The sequence below is a fragment of the Dipodomys merriami genome, unplaced genomic scaffold, assembly GCF_024711535.1.
Source record: "Dipodomys merriami isolate MVZ:Mamm:240054 unplaced genomic scaffold, mDipMer1.0.p SCAF_12, whole genome shotgun sequence".
NCBI lineage: Eukaryota > Metazoa > Chordata > Mammalia > Rodentia > Heteromyidae > Dipodomys > Dipodomys merriami.
This window is the reverse complement of record NW_027202493.1, coordinates 44,067,374-44,081,571: the sequence shown is the minus strand read 5'-3', so window position 1 is coordinate 44,081,571 and position 14,198 is coordinate 44,067,374. Positions and strand designations below refer to the sequence as shown.

The 14,198-nt window shown below is 45.6% G+C and overlaps 1 protein-coding gene across 2 annotated transcripts in view; it reads left to right on the top strand.

Moving 5' to 3' along the window:
- The first annotated feature begins 1,745 nt into the window (after positions 1-1,745).
- Positions 1,746-14,198, top strand: part of Xkr6 (XK related 6) — a 169,770-nt gene continuing 157,317 nt past the window's right edge. Inside the window, exon 1 of one of the 2 annotated variants that reach the window (XM_070016784.1) lies at positions 1,746-2,994. In XM_070016784.1, coding sequence (XP_069872885.1) covers positions 2,243-2,994 — 752 coding nt within the window. In that variant the 5' untranslated portion in view covers positions 1,746-2,242. The remainder of the gene's footprint in view (positions 2,995-14,198) is intronic. The other variant, XR_011370794.1, reaches the window with a different exon arrangement.

The following is a 14,198-nucleotide window of genomic DNA, read 5'->3' as shown; positions in this document are numbered from 1 at the left end:
TTCAAAGAGGGCACCTTTTATTGTTCTTATGGTCAAAAGATAGAAACTGAGGTTTCAAGGTTACCTTGCTCACATGATTCAAGTTATTCATTTCAGGTGAACTGCAGTCCCAACAGAGGCATTGGTACTCCACGTGTAGGCTGCCTAAGGCATTATTGCTTCAAACTCAAGTAAAGAAACAGAAACTTCGGGGGGAGGGAGAGGGGGAGGCTGGGAAGTGATGTGAAGGGTAAACAAAGGAGGAGGCTGCAATGCTTGGTAAGAAATGTACGCATTATCCTGCCCATGTAATTGTAACCCCTCTGTACAGTATGTTCACAAATAAAATAAAATTAAATTAAAAAAAAAGAAACAGAAACTTATTTACATGCAAAAATAGCATTAACCTGTAAGCTCTGTAAACTCTAGGTTTTACTACTAGAGGAAGGAGAGGTTATATGACTTATTTCAAAAAGTAGATTTTGAAGCTGTGTGGTGGTCCATGTGTATAATCCCAGGGTTTGGGAGGCTAAGGCAGATGGAAGCCAGCTTAGGATCTGTACATGGAGAGTCTGCCTCAAAAACAACAAAATACAGTTGGAATCACTCCCCACCCCCAAATGTTATGCCAGGGACAAAAGAAGTATCTTTTCAGGTTTTATAGTTTTACCTTGGCATGAAAAGTTGTATCCTACAATATGGTATCCTCATTTTGTCCCTACTCTGCCCCTATCAAAGATAACTTTTTCATCAGAACTTCAATGCTACACAAATATTACTGATTTGTCCTCTTAACATTCTGAAGAAATATATTCTTATAAAAGTTTACTGAGGGGAGAAGTAGATGGGATCAGAAATTTTAATTCTGAAATTCAGGGAGGTCAGTCAGGAAAATCTGTTGTTTTCTTTCTTTTAAAAATCTTCAAAATGTTCATTTTACCTGGTAACAACTGGAACCATAGTTTCCTCTATTTCATTTAAAATATACTCTCACTGCAGGATCATTATAATTCAAATCCATTCAGTGATGCTTCACTTATGCGATTTGTTAGCTAAGTTCAAAGAGTGTATTCTGCACCTATTTTAATGATATAGCACATTAATAACATTTTCAGTCATTTAAAGCCATGTTTACTAACAGAGCCTTAGCACCAATAAAATTCTAAAAGACAGTCTTCACACATTAGAACAGTCAGGCAAGCATTTGCTAGCTACAAGGTAAGCCCTGGTTCTGCCTTTTCCAAGTGGAAGTCATAGAACGTTGGAAATGACACACAAATTCATCGAAGTACATTTTGCTAGAGCAGGAAATATACCCAAGGTCACAAAATCTGCCCATTCAATCCTCACCCCACGACGAAACCCTCAAGCCCAGCTGATTCCTGACTGGAAGTTGCCTGGAAGTTGCCTGGAATTGCCTTAAGAGGATGGTGCAAACTTGATCACCAACGACAGCACAAAGTTGTCAGGGACAAGAGCTCAGGGTTAGCAGAAGGGAGAGGGCTTCCAGGAGGCAGGAGCAGTGTGCTGTTTGTCTGTGAGAACCCAAGCTGAGGTGGAGCCCTCAACCCAAGAAAAGCAGGAGTGGAAGGTAAACGAGACAGGAGCAGCAGCAACACGGCCCAAGAGGGGAGACACAGCCATCTTGGTGGGGGTGGAGGGTGGTCTAACTCCACAATGAGGTCATCCTCTCTCCCGGAAGTGACACGCCATCACCTGCTGGCGCTGGCCCCGCCCCTTCCCGCCGAGGCCCCGCCCCTCCGCCAGCGGCCGGGCGGGTGTCAGGGGGCGTTCCGCCAGGAGGAGAGCCGCGAGCTGCGACGCTGCGGAAGGGGGCCCCAAGACGGCTGGCACTGCCCCCTCCAGGGATCGCTTTGGACCGCCCCACTCGGCCCGGCGGGATTCTGAAACGCCGAGGGGTCAACCTGATGGGTTTCGGGGTCAACGGAAGAGGGGAAGGGGAGCCCTGGCGGGGAGAACCCCCCGGCCCCCCGCCCAGCGGCTGAGGCGCAGGAGGGCGGCCATCTTGGCCGGGAGGGTAGGGCCGGGGAGCGGCGGGCGCCGTGCGATTGGGGGACTCGCCCGGAAGTGACGTCAGCCACCCGGAAGCGGCGGGGGTTCCCTGGCCCGCTCCCCCCGCTCGTTCGCTCCCGCTCCTCCCCGCCCCCCTTCCTCTCCACTCGTTTCCCCCCCTCCCCGGTCCCTGCCTTCTCCCCCCTCCCGTCCCGCCCCCCCCACCTCCGGAGCTGGGAAGAGAGTCAAGATGGCGGCGAAATCCGATGGCGGTGGCGTGGGGGTGGGCTTCGCCCAGTTGCACAACCTGGACGAGGCGGTGGGCAGCGGCGGCGAGGAGGACGGGGAGCCCGGGGGCGGCGGCTGCGGCGGCGGCGACGGCGCGGAGCCCGGCGAGAGCAGCTCGCTGCACATCTGCCACTGCTGCAACACCTCCTCGTGCTACTGGGGCTGCCGCTCCGCCTGCCTGCGCTCCCTCCTGGGCCGGAAGCCGCGCCGCAGCGCCGCCGCCGCCGCCGACGGGGGGGACCAGCCGCTGCAGCCGCCCGCGGGCCCCGGCCGCCGCCCCCCGACGCCCTCGGCCGGGCGGCCGCAGCCGCCGCCGCAGGTGGAGCGGCCGTGGCTCGACTGCCTGTGGATCGTGCTGGCGCTGCTGGTGTTCTTCGGGGACGTGGGCACCGACCTGTGGCTGGCCCTCGACTACTACCGCAAGGGGGACTACGGCTGCTTCGGGCTGACCCTCTTCTTCGTGCTGGTGCCGTCGCTGCTGGTGCAGAGCCTGAGCTTCCGCTGGTTCGTGCAGGACTACACGGGCGGCGGGCTGGGCGCCGTGGAGGGGCTCAGCAGCCGGGGCCCCCCCATGATGGGGGCCGGCTACGGCCACGGCGCGGCCCGCGGCGGCGCGGGGGGCTCGGCCACGCCGGGGGCGCAGCGCCTGTGCCGCCTGTCCGTGTGGATCTGGCAGTCGGTCATCCACCTGCTGCAGATGGGGCAGGTGTGGAGGTAAGAGTCCTGCGGGGTGGCGGCCGCGGCGGGCGGGCGGGCGGGCGCCGCGCGGGGTCCCCGCCATCCCCCTCTGGCTCCTCGCGCGCCGGCCCTCGGACGGCCGGGCCCGGCTGGAAGGAGGGGAGGCCGGCCCGCCGTCCTGGCGGGCCGGACCGAGGTTCCGTGCCTGGCCACGCCTTTTGGCCCCGCGAGGCCCAGGTCCGGCCGTTGGCCTGCGGCCAGCCGTGCCCGCTTCGCCCTGGGGGAGACCCTGTGTCGGCCTTCCCCCCTCCCCCTGCGGACCTTGCATCCGGGTTGCCCCTCGCCACTGTGTTCCAAGCTGACACTCTCACCCGGTACTCTCGGCACCCAGCCTTCCTCCTGGGGGGGGGTGTCTGATTTGTGGTCTGGTTCCCCTCCCAGGAGACGTTTCCCCCTTACCCCCTTTTCTCTCTGCTGCAGCCCGTGTGGGGCCTGTGGAAAACCCCTCACTGCCTCTCACTTAAGCGCCCCTTCGTGCTGCACCCCTCTCCCTCCCGCAGCCCCTGAAACTGCGACCGACTCCACTCCGCTGCCTCCCCCCCTCCCCCCCATGCAGAAAATGACTTGCTGGGGTAGACGTGCCCTTTCCTTAGTGACAGGTAAAAATTGGGTGGCGTGTGGTGGCTGCAAACGTCTGGTCTTAACTCTCACTTCTAGAAAACCTAGTTACCTCCTGGGCTGCCTATGTTGTTTTTGGTAACCAGGCCCGTGTGTGAATTCTGTTTACCCAAGACCAAGCTTTTCAGCCCTCTCCCTTTCTGTGAAGTACCCGCATGCCTGGTGGATTACCCAAAAAACCACTTGGAGATGCTCTTGGTGTCAAGAGCTTACCTACCTTACTCACTGGCTGGCTGGCTCTACCGCGGGGGTGGGGGGGGGAAGGGGGGACGATCTCATTGAAACCTTAGCCTGTCTGCATTTGCAAGAGAGAGAAGAAAATTTCACTGGACAAAATTACACTGGGGAAAACAACCCTTAAGGTACACGGCTTCTGTAAGAAGACATGGCTCACACTGTTAGCTGCCTGCCCTTAGGAGATTTTAGGCCTCCATGGATCAGGTGACAGAGCTGTACTCAGGTTAGCTGTGAGAAAAGTTGATTGGTTCATGAATAGTTTGTCCAGATACCTATTCTAAATCTTAATAACATTTTAGAAAATAAGGGGTTAAATAAAACCAGTAGAGTGGATGTGAAAATGGCCAGCAGAATTGTCTAGGAGAGGGAGTGTGAGGGTAGTTCTTGATTTTCCTGGCTTCCCCTTAGTTGTTTACTGGTGCTCAGGTTAAACTAAGCTGCATTTGTCTGCAGATGAATTGTTTCTGCTGATAGAGAAGGGGGAGAAAAAAAGAGAAAAGGTGCAGACTGGTCACCTTTTTAGCTGTTTTGAGCATAATTTGAGGTCAAGTAAAGTTTTGAAATCTTCAGTCCACTCCCCCTCACCTCTCAATTTCATACTGAATCCAAGGTAGTGTGTTTGGTACTGGGAATGCCTTTTATCCAGGCTCCTAGAGCCTGCTAATGTAGTTAAAGGGGAGAGGGGCAGACAAATCTGGGAAAGAGCTTTTGAAGTGCTTGGGAAATTTAACATGTATTTACTAAGGAGGCTTCTGCTTAACAAGCAGAGGCTTTGGAGTGTGGGAAAGAAGCACGTGGGTACCAGGTTGGAAATCTCGCAAATTATTTCTCATATACCCATTCTGTTTGTTGGCAGTAAGCTTTTGGGCATAATGAAGTTGAAGTTGTCTCACAGTCTTTTAAAGTAGAACTCTCCTGATCTCTTCCCTAACCCCATTATCTGAACTCACTTAATTGTATTTGGGGAAAGTAGAACTACATATTTTGGGACAAACTGAAAGGTACATTTTAAGTGACATTAAAGTAGCTTTAAGTCCCTTTAAACTTAGCTGCCTCTCCATCTTCATTTAATTTTCAAGGTGCAGTAGTGTAACAGATGAAAATGTGTGCATATTAAATGCAGTATACGTATGTACTATGTATGCACACATCTGTTACCTGTAGTGGTATATATGTGTGTGTGGGGGTGATGAATGCGGTTTAAGAAGATGCTTATGACTTTATAACATCTGATTTTTTAAAGTCTTCTCAAGATTAGGATATATCTGAAATATTTTGAGAGATAAGCTATTGGAAACATGCTAATTCAGCTAAGCTATTTCATCTACAATGCTGCATTTGAAAAGAAGTATTTACTGAGGCAGGCTTTTTTTCCCCCCTATTTTTCTGGTAGATTGGCTTTCCTTGAGATGTTCCAGAAGCCAGGTCTGCTCTCCCTACCTGCCAGGTACAGTGCTTCCACTGAGAGCATTCATATGTAAGAGCTTTGGAGAAAAGGTTTTATTCTTTTCTTGCTCTTACTTCTTGGCAGACCAGTTGCTTGTCAACATGAGTAAACACACACCAATCTAGTTTTTTCTGCAGATCCTGTGGGGTTTTGTTTCCTTAATCATCTAGGCTACTCAAATTTTGCTATTTCCTGTGATCACATAGCATAAAGGTTAAGGTCCAGGAGTTATATCATTTGATTTGGGCTACCATTCTAAGAAAAGATGTCAGGGAAGTTGTACATTGTCAGAACCAATTCCATTCAGCCAGGGATACCTTCTCTTTACATGCCTTTTCTCTCCTTTTTGAAAAATGTAAAATTATTTGAGGCTTGCCTTGCAAAAAGCCCAGTATCCGCCTAAGAATTTTGTTGCCCCGTTATTAAACTGGTACACTTGTATGGGTACTGTCCTTTTTGTTAGGATGGCAATAATTGACATCTCCTTCCTTCAAATGATTTTACAGAATGTAAGACAATATTTTTTGGCTGGACCAGTGTTGGAGCATGGAAGAGTTGTTTGTGTAAAGTTTTGGTATATGGAATGCTTCTGTAGAGCTCTAGTGTGAGATTAAGCTCTCCTTAGAGCATTAAATGTGTAGCTTCTTGTGTTGCTCTGTGTGCACTGTGTGTACTCAGGCGCTTCTCCCACGATTCTGAGTCGCTCAAACAGTACTGTGAGTCACTCCAGGCTTGACGTGAGTGCAGTGAGTGCAGTGACGTGAGTGAGTGAGACCATCTTCCTGGAGGGGGACAGTGAGAGCTGTAGGACCGAGTTTGTATCTCGCATTGCTGCGTGGAAGTCCTTCCTTTGCTTTGTGCCACCTTTGGAGAGTGTTTAGCAGTTCTCTCCTGTCAGGAAGCAACAGTTTTTCCACCAAAATTGAGTCAAACCACCCAATCACTGATCTCCCTTGGAATTTAAATGAGTGTGTGTGTGTGTGTGTGTGTGTGTGTGTGTGTGTGTGTGTGTGTGTGTGCGCGCGCGCACGCGCGTGCGCATGCGCGCTTGTGCGTGTATGCATGCATGCATGTGTGCACGTGGGCATGATCCAGCTTCACAGAGTAAGGAGAGAAAGGTAAATTCTGTATGGTATTGGCCATTTCTAAAGTGAAGGTCAACTGTCCTTGGATGGGATGGCATAGAAGGTGACTTTCAAGGGAGGAAAAAAAAGGTGCTTTACATTTCTTACAGCACCATTATTCCACACAGTCAGAAGCTTGATTTCCTGAGATGGTGATCTGGCCTAGGCATCCTAGGCATGCAGCTAGCTCTACACCTGCAGTACAGCTGGGCTGCTGAAGAGGCTTCCTGTAATCACCCTGCCCCTCCCCCTCAGGTAGGGATACTTAATGTATCTTGGGGTCTTTGTTCATGTCCAGTGTTTTAAAGCAGTGCTTCTTAATTCATACTGATGTAGAACCTCCTGCAGTTTTCAAAGGAATGAAACACATAGGTACTCAGGAACTGTTAGAAGACTCAAGGAAGGGCTCCAGCAGCCAGTCACAGCTCCTGAAGCCCCACTGTTGATCAGGCCAGTGACTGAGGCTGGCTGACAGCTACTTGGAATTAGATTTCAGGTGTATTCCACTGAGGGTTGGATACTGGATTCGTGTTCTTAATATGGCAGGATATCTGGGAAAGGAATGATGTGGTATTTCATTATGAAGTTTGGTCTGGTGACAGCACCATGACAGAATGACTTTCCTGTGGACACATGAGTGCTGAAGAGGACTTAGGAATCTTTCAAGGGAATACACTTGTGCTTATTATTTTTTTCTTATTTTTTCCCCCTGTAAATCCAGGGTTTTAAACATGCTAGATTGCTAGGTGTATATTTTACCATTTGAGCTAACCTCCTCTCTCCCAGTCTTGTCTGTGTTTTGTTTTTGAGATGGAGTCTCACTTAACTGCCTGGGCTTGTCTTGTACATTCTGCCTTGATCTCCCTGACTAACTGGAATGGTAGATGTGTACCACCATGCCTGGCTTCAGTGTTTTTTATTTCTTTGAGCCCAAGTACAACTCATCTAAAAGGATCCCCAAATTAATAACAGTCTACAATAAATGTGGGTGTCTTCTTTGCCTTTTGTGTGATACAAAGAATGCTTTTATGATTTATAATCTAATTTTGAATGGATTCTTTTTTTTTTGTTGGTTGTGGGGCTTGAACTCTGGCCTTGGTCACGGTCCCTGCGCTCTTCATTTCAAGGCGAGCGCACTCGACTGCTTGAGCCACAGCGCCACTTCCGGTTTTCTAGTATTAGAGAAAAGAGTCTCACAGACTTTCCTGCTCAGGCTGGCTTTGAACCATGATTCTCAGATCTCAGCCTCCTGAGTAGCTGGGATTACAGGCGTCAGCCACCAGTGCCCAGCTGAATGGATTGTTCTAATAGACTTCAGGAAAACAACTGGGGTAACAGGTAGTGTTGGAGTCAGTGAGCAGTGATGTCCCTAAGGAATGGAGATGTTACCTTACAGATAAGGAAATTCATTTGTGTAGGAGCAAGGTGCTAGTCACCATGAGAGAGACAGGAGGGAAGGGCGGGGAAGGAGGAGAGGGCCAGGAGAATGAATGTATAATGAGAGAGAAAGGGACAGTGAATGAGAGCAGATAGAAAGCTCTATATCTGTTTACTACTAGGTGAGAATCTCAATATTGTAAAAATAGTATGCCCTATTCTACCCATAAATTGGATGGAATTTTAGTTAAAGCAGTACTCAATTACTTTATTTTTGAGGAAAAACTTAAGTAATGATCTGACAAAAATTAATGTGTTTAACTGGTGAAAAAAAGAAAATGTATAGAAAGAAAAAATGTATTATTTTATTAGAAAGTGGATGTGCTATTGCGTCAGCCACCAGACCCCAATGTACCAATGTATTGTGGCCGAGGAGTGGAGGAAAACAGTCTAGAAGGGAGTGGACATATTTGTGAGGATTCAGTATACAGAAAAGGTGGTATTTCTAATCATCGAATGGAAAAAGATCAAGTGATAATTGGGGCAACTGGATTACCCATGTAAAAAGCAGTAGATATCTACCTGATTAAAAAAACAATGTATATATATATCCCTAGAAGAAAATGAAAGGTAATGGTTTTGGATTTTTTTTGGATTTTTCTTTGTGTGCGTGTGCCAGTCCTGGTTGCTATCCCTGAGCTTTCTTTTTTTTTCTTTTTCTTTTTTCCCCCTTAAGGCTAGTACTCTATACCATTTGAGCCACAGTTCTACTTCTGGCTTTTTTTGTTTGTTTGTGAGACCTTAACTCAGAACCTTGGCGCAGTCCCTGAGCTCTTGGGCTCAAGACTAGTGTTCTACCACTTAGAACCATAGTACTACTTCCCGCTTTAGAGTGATTAATTGAAGATAAGAGTCCTGTGTGGACTTTTCTGCCTGGGCTGACTTTGAACTGTGATCTCCACCTCCTGGGTTGCTAGGATTACAGGTGTGAGCCACCAGTGCCTGGCTACTTTTTTTTTTTTTTTTCCAAACAAGGTCTTGCTCAGGTTTTCCTTGAAATTGTGATTATCAAACTCCAACTTCCTGAATTTGAGATTGTAAGTGTGTATCACCATGCTTGACTTTTTTTAAAATAAGGTTTTTTTTATTGTGAAAATACCATACAGAGGGGTTACAATTACATGACCTAGGTAATAAGTACATTTCTTTTTTTTTTTTTTTGGGTCCGGTTGTGGGGCCTGAACTCTGGGTCTGGGCACTGTCCCTCAGCTCTTCAGCTCAAGGGTAGCGCTCTACCACTTGAGCCACAGCACCACTTCCGGCTTTTTACTTATTGCTTATGCGGAGCTGACGGATCGAACCCAGGGCCTCAGGCATGCCAGGCAAGCGCTCTACCACTGAGCCACCTTCCCAGCCCAATAAGTATATTTCTTATCAAGCATTGTTGCCTCCTCCTTTATTTTTCCCCTTCAAGTGGGAATCTTCAAGTGGGCAGGAAGACCCTTTGGTATCATCATGGCAAAAAAAGGGTAGATTGAACCACAGGAAGTAGTTACCTGTAGCTTCAGCTGGTTTGTCCGATTCTACCTCTTCTCAACTCAAAAATCTTTAGAAGTATGAGCTTAGCTGTGAATATGATAGGAGAGTTAAATTTAGAGATATTTTCTAAAGGAGAATCAATAGAAAAAGAACATCTCTGAAAATTATTTCTCATTTTTTCCTGAACAGTAACAAAAAATTGATGTTTATGGTGAATAATAGTCAAAGAACAACATGATGAAAATGGACATGCTTTAGAGTAAAATTGTAATTCATGATACATTATAGTATTTTCAGAGGGATTCAGAAACAAGACACGAAACCCAAGAAGTCCAAAAGGCATGTGTCAGAAATCAGCTTATTTCTGTCTTCCTAATTAATTAATTAGGCTTATGGAAGAATAAGTGTGGAATTTTGGGAAGATTCCTTGTGATGCAAACAGAAACTGTCTTCCAGTCTCATCATTTTCTTACGGGACAGTTTGCTTTGTGTATTGCTTCTGTTTTTTGAGGTTGTGAATAGTAGACATTCTGAGCTTTTACTTGGCTCTAAAAGTGTTACAAATACTTGAAAAGTTACGAAAACATAGCAATATTTTAAAAGCTAAGTGACTTTTGACTATTGCCTAGGTTACCATTGGAAAAAAAGAAAAGGAAAGAGGAAAGGAGGAAGGAAGGAAGGAAGGAAAGTAGGAAGGAAAGAAGGAAGGGCTAGCTTGAGGTGCAGGTGACTGCTGATTTTGGTTTCCTTATCTTTATCAAGAGTTAAGTTGATTGTTCTTTACTGTCCCTTACTGTCGCTTTCTTTTTAAAAAGTTGATTATGCATTAGAGGTATCATGTTCTGAATACACTTTTAAGGGAAGAATTGCAGCCTCTGCTTTGAGCAATTAAAAAGAAATGTATTTCCCAAGGAGTTTTTTCAAGTAGAGTTCTGAGTCTAATGTGTGTCATTTTGACTTCTTACAATATTTTCTATTTTTAGCCCCATTTCTACCTATGGGGCATCTTATATATTTTTCTTGTTACTGTTGAAATTTACAGCAGACTAAACTTCCTGAGAGATTTGTTAATAAGTTGGTTTGTCAGCTGGCTGAATTTGTAATTCAGGTAAAATTAAACTTTTAAAGTGGTAATTAAAAATGTTTTTACTATTAGTCTAAGCCAAAGCAATTACATATATTTGTTTTTAAAAATATTTTTATTAGCGTTGATTAATTGTACAAAGGGGTTCCATTTGACATGCCCATATATGCATCTAATGTACCTTGTTTAGACTCACTCCCTTTCCTCTTAACCAAGTTAATCTCAGTAAGCTTTAATGTTCTATTTTCACTGTGTTCTTGACCCTCTTTCACCCTTTCTGCCCCTTACCACTATACCTTTCCTTCACAGGGCCAGTGTTTACAATTCTGTCATGCGTATATGCTAATTGTTCAAAGGTGTCTCACTGTAGTATTTTACATACACATAATGTTTTCATCAGATTGACTACTTTGTTGGTCTTACTTTCCCCATCCCTAGCATTTTCTGCCTTTATTCACAGCTACACTGTATTTTGGTGTTGTTTTATCTTCAAACATTCTTTTTTATTCCTCCCTCTCTAATCTCTTCAGATAGTCATACAACTGGAAACATGTTCTCTGTGTGTGTATATGTTTATGTATGTCTACTATTCACATATGAGGAAAAACATTTGACATTTGTCCTTTTGAACGTTAGCATACCATGATCTCAAGTCCGTTTATTTCCCTGCATTTGACACATTTTCATTATTTATGGCTCAATAATACTCCATTGTGTGAGTGTGTGTGTGTGTGTGTGTGTGTGTGTGTGTGTGTGTGTGCGCTCGCGCATGCGTGTGTGCACATACACTACATTTTCTTGACCCATTCATCCATTATAGGGCATCTGGGCTGTTTGCATGGCTTGTCTATTGCTACTAGTGCGATAGTGCACATGGTGTTTAAGTGCCTCTATTATATCCTGACTTGACATTCACATAGATAAATGCCTAAGAACAGTTTCACTGGACCATTTGGTAGTTGTATACTTAGTGTTTTGAGAACCCTCTATACTGGTTTCAGTGGTGGTTGCACTGGTTTGTGTTCCCACCAGTAGTGACGAGTCCTAATCCCTGTCCTACCAGTGTGGTGCTGGTATACCATTCTACTGGAGATGAAAGTGCATGTCATTTGAACTTCAAAGCAGTGCAAATATTTGGGAGTTTTTTTCTTAAGTTGCTTACCATGATTAATTTGTTTTGGGGAAGAAGAATCTCAGAATCATCTATGGTCTATCTCTTGTAATCATTGTTTATATTATGTATTCTTTAACATGGAAAAGTCAGTGATTATGGGTTTTGAATTTTAGAAAGGCAGGATTTGCTTAAAGCAGTCAGTGAATATTATTGCAATGACATATTTAATACTAACCTTTGTCTGACTTTATGTATGTCTAATGTGGATGGTTATGGTATTTGTCACTATTTAAGTGTTGCTTAGATAATCATGGTGCCATCAGAGGTGTTTTTTTTGCATAATGCTGACACAGTATCTTAACATCAGTGGTGTTTGAAGACAGTATTTCCTCTTTGCTTTTTAATGTGAGGAGACAGCTTGTGTGCCATCTTGATCACTCATTTACAGAGCCCCGACTGTTCATCACTCATTCTAAGAAGAAGCTCCCAAGATCCTAAACATGACAGTTCTCTTCTTGGAAGGGAGGTCAGTTTCTTATTGGACAGTCCTAACCACATGTCAGTCATAGGCTCATGACCTGGAAACTTTTTCTGTCATTATGCCGTCTTGCGTTCTGGTTTAAATATACTGGACATATGAGGGAAGGAGGTAAAGGGGAGGAAGAACCCCAGACTCATAGCTTGAGAAGCTAATCAGTGAAAGAGAACTGGCAGGAAAGTGCAAGTAGAAGCCCGTACAGAGCTCACTTTGTCTCTTCAGCTGTGGTTCAGCAAATGGGGGTAGAACTACTTTGTTAGGATAGTCTGCTGGGCTTACATACAGATTCCTATGCAGAAGGAATTAGAGCCCAGGAAGTTGGGCCCGGGAATTTGTATTTCTGCAGAGTCTATGGAAGCTTTAAGCCTGCAGAGAAAACAGAAGTGTTGAATGCCTGTTCATTAACACTGTTACTGGACTCAGTGATTGCTGGTGACATCAAGGAGCTCTGCTGTGTATATGACAGGTATCACACTGTCATACCTGTGAATAATTACCTGAGATAGAAAATGGTGCTGGGTGCCAGAAGCTCACACCTGTCATCCTGGCTACTCAGGAGGCTGAGATCTGAGGATCGCAGTTCAAAGCCAGCCCAGGCAGGAAAGTCCGTGACTTATCTCCAATAAACCACTAGAAAACCAGCTGTGGTTCAAGCAGTAGAGCGCTTGCCTTGAGCTGAAGAGCACAGGGACAGCGCCCAAGCCCAGAGTTCAAGCCCCATGATAGACCAAAAAAAAAAAAAAAAAAAGAGAAAAGAAAATGGTGACCACAGTTTCATGCACCTACTATACCGTTACCCCTTAAATCTGTACTTTATATATCATACTCGCATTTCTCAACTGTCTCTGACAAGGTTCCCTTGAAGTCGGGATTTTAATCAAAATTCATACAGCATGCTACATTTTTGACTCTAAATTAGATCCTCGTGACATTGGCTCCCGGCCCCAGGTAAGGCCACTTCTCTTTTTGTTCTCTAATTGTTTCTTCTAATAACATTTGAAGCTATACCCGGGGGCTTGATTATACTTAGGCTCCATAGTTTTGTCAGAACTACTGCTTTCTCTTTTCAATACCTGTTAGTGATATGGTGTCACCTTTAGTTAGGGGTGTGACCTGACTGAGGTTGGACTGCCGGGCTTCTTGTCCAAAGATGCATCTTCCCTGGCGGTCCCAAGGACACGCCCCTCCCCACCCTTTATGTGAAGTTTTACTACTCCACAGCCAACTGTACTCTGAAAATACTAAGTGGCATTTTCAAGTAATGATCAAATTTTAAGTAACTTTTGTTACACAGTATTACTGTAGTTGTTTTATTATGGTTAATCTTACTTGCTTAACTTGTAATTTAAACATTATCAATAGGTGTGTGTGTGTAAAGGAGTGCATTTGTGAATGTAAAGAAGTGCATATAGGTATGTGTGTGTGTAAAGTAGTGCATATAGGGACTGTTGGTATCCAAGGTCGCAGGTAGATTGGAATGAATTGGGGGGGACTACTTACTTAGATTGGTTGGTGGCTTACTGTCTTTGTTTTCTAAAAACTTGCTCCAGTGAGACTCTTAGTTTTTACATTGTGTGTGTGTGTGTGTGTGTGTGTGTGTGTGTGTGTGTGTGTGTGTGTGGTGTGTGTATTTGTTGTTTTTGGTCGGTTGTGGGGTTTGAACTCTGGGCCTGGATGCTGTACTTCAGCTGTTCAGCTCAAGGTGAGCACTCTACCTCTTGAGCCACAGCACCACTTCTGGTTTTCTGGTGGCTGATTGGAGATAAGAGTCTCACGGACTTTCCTGCTCCAGCTAGCTTTGAACCCGATCCTCAGATCTCAGCCTCCTGAGTAGCTAGGATTACAGGTGTGAGCCACCAACTCCCAGCTTATATTTTATTTTTGTTTTATTTCTTTATTTATGTATGTCGGTCATGGAGCTTGTTCTCTGGGCCTGGGCACTGTCCCTGAGCTCAAGGCTAATGCTCTATCACTTGAGCCACAGCGCCATTTCCGGCTTTTTCTGCTTATGTGGTGCTGAGGAATCGAACCCAGGGCCTCATGGGTTGTGCTTGCAAGGCAAGCACTCTACCACTGAGCCACCTTCCCAGCCCCTGTATTTA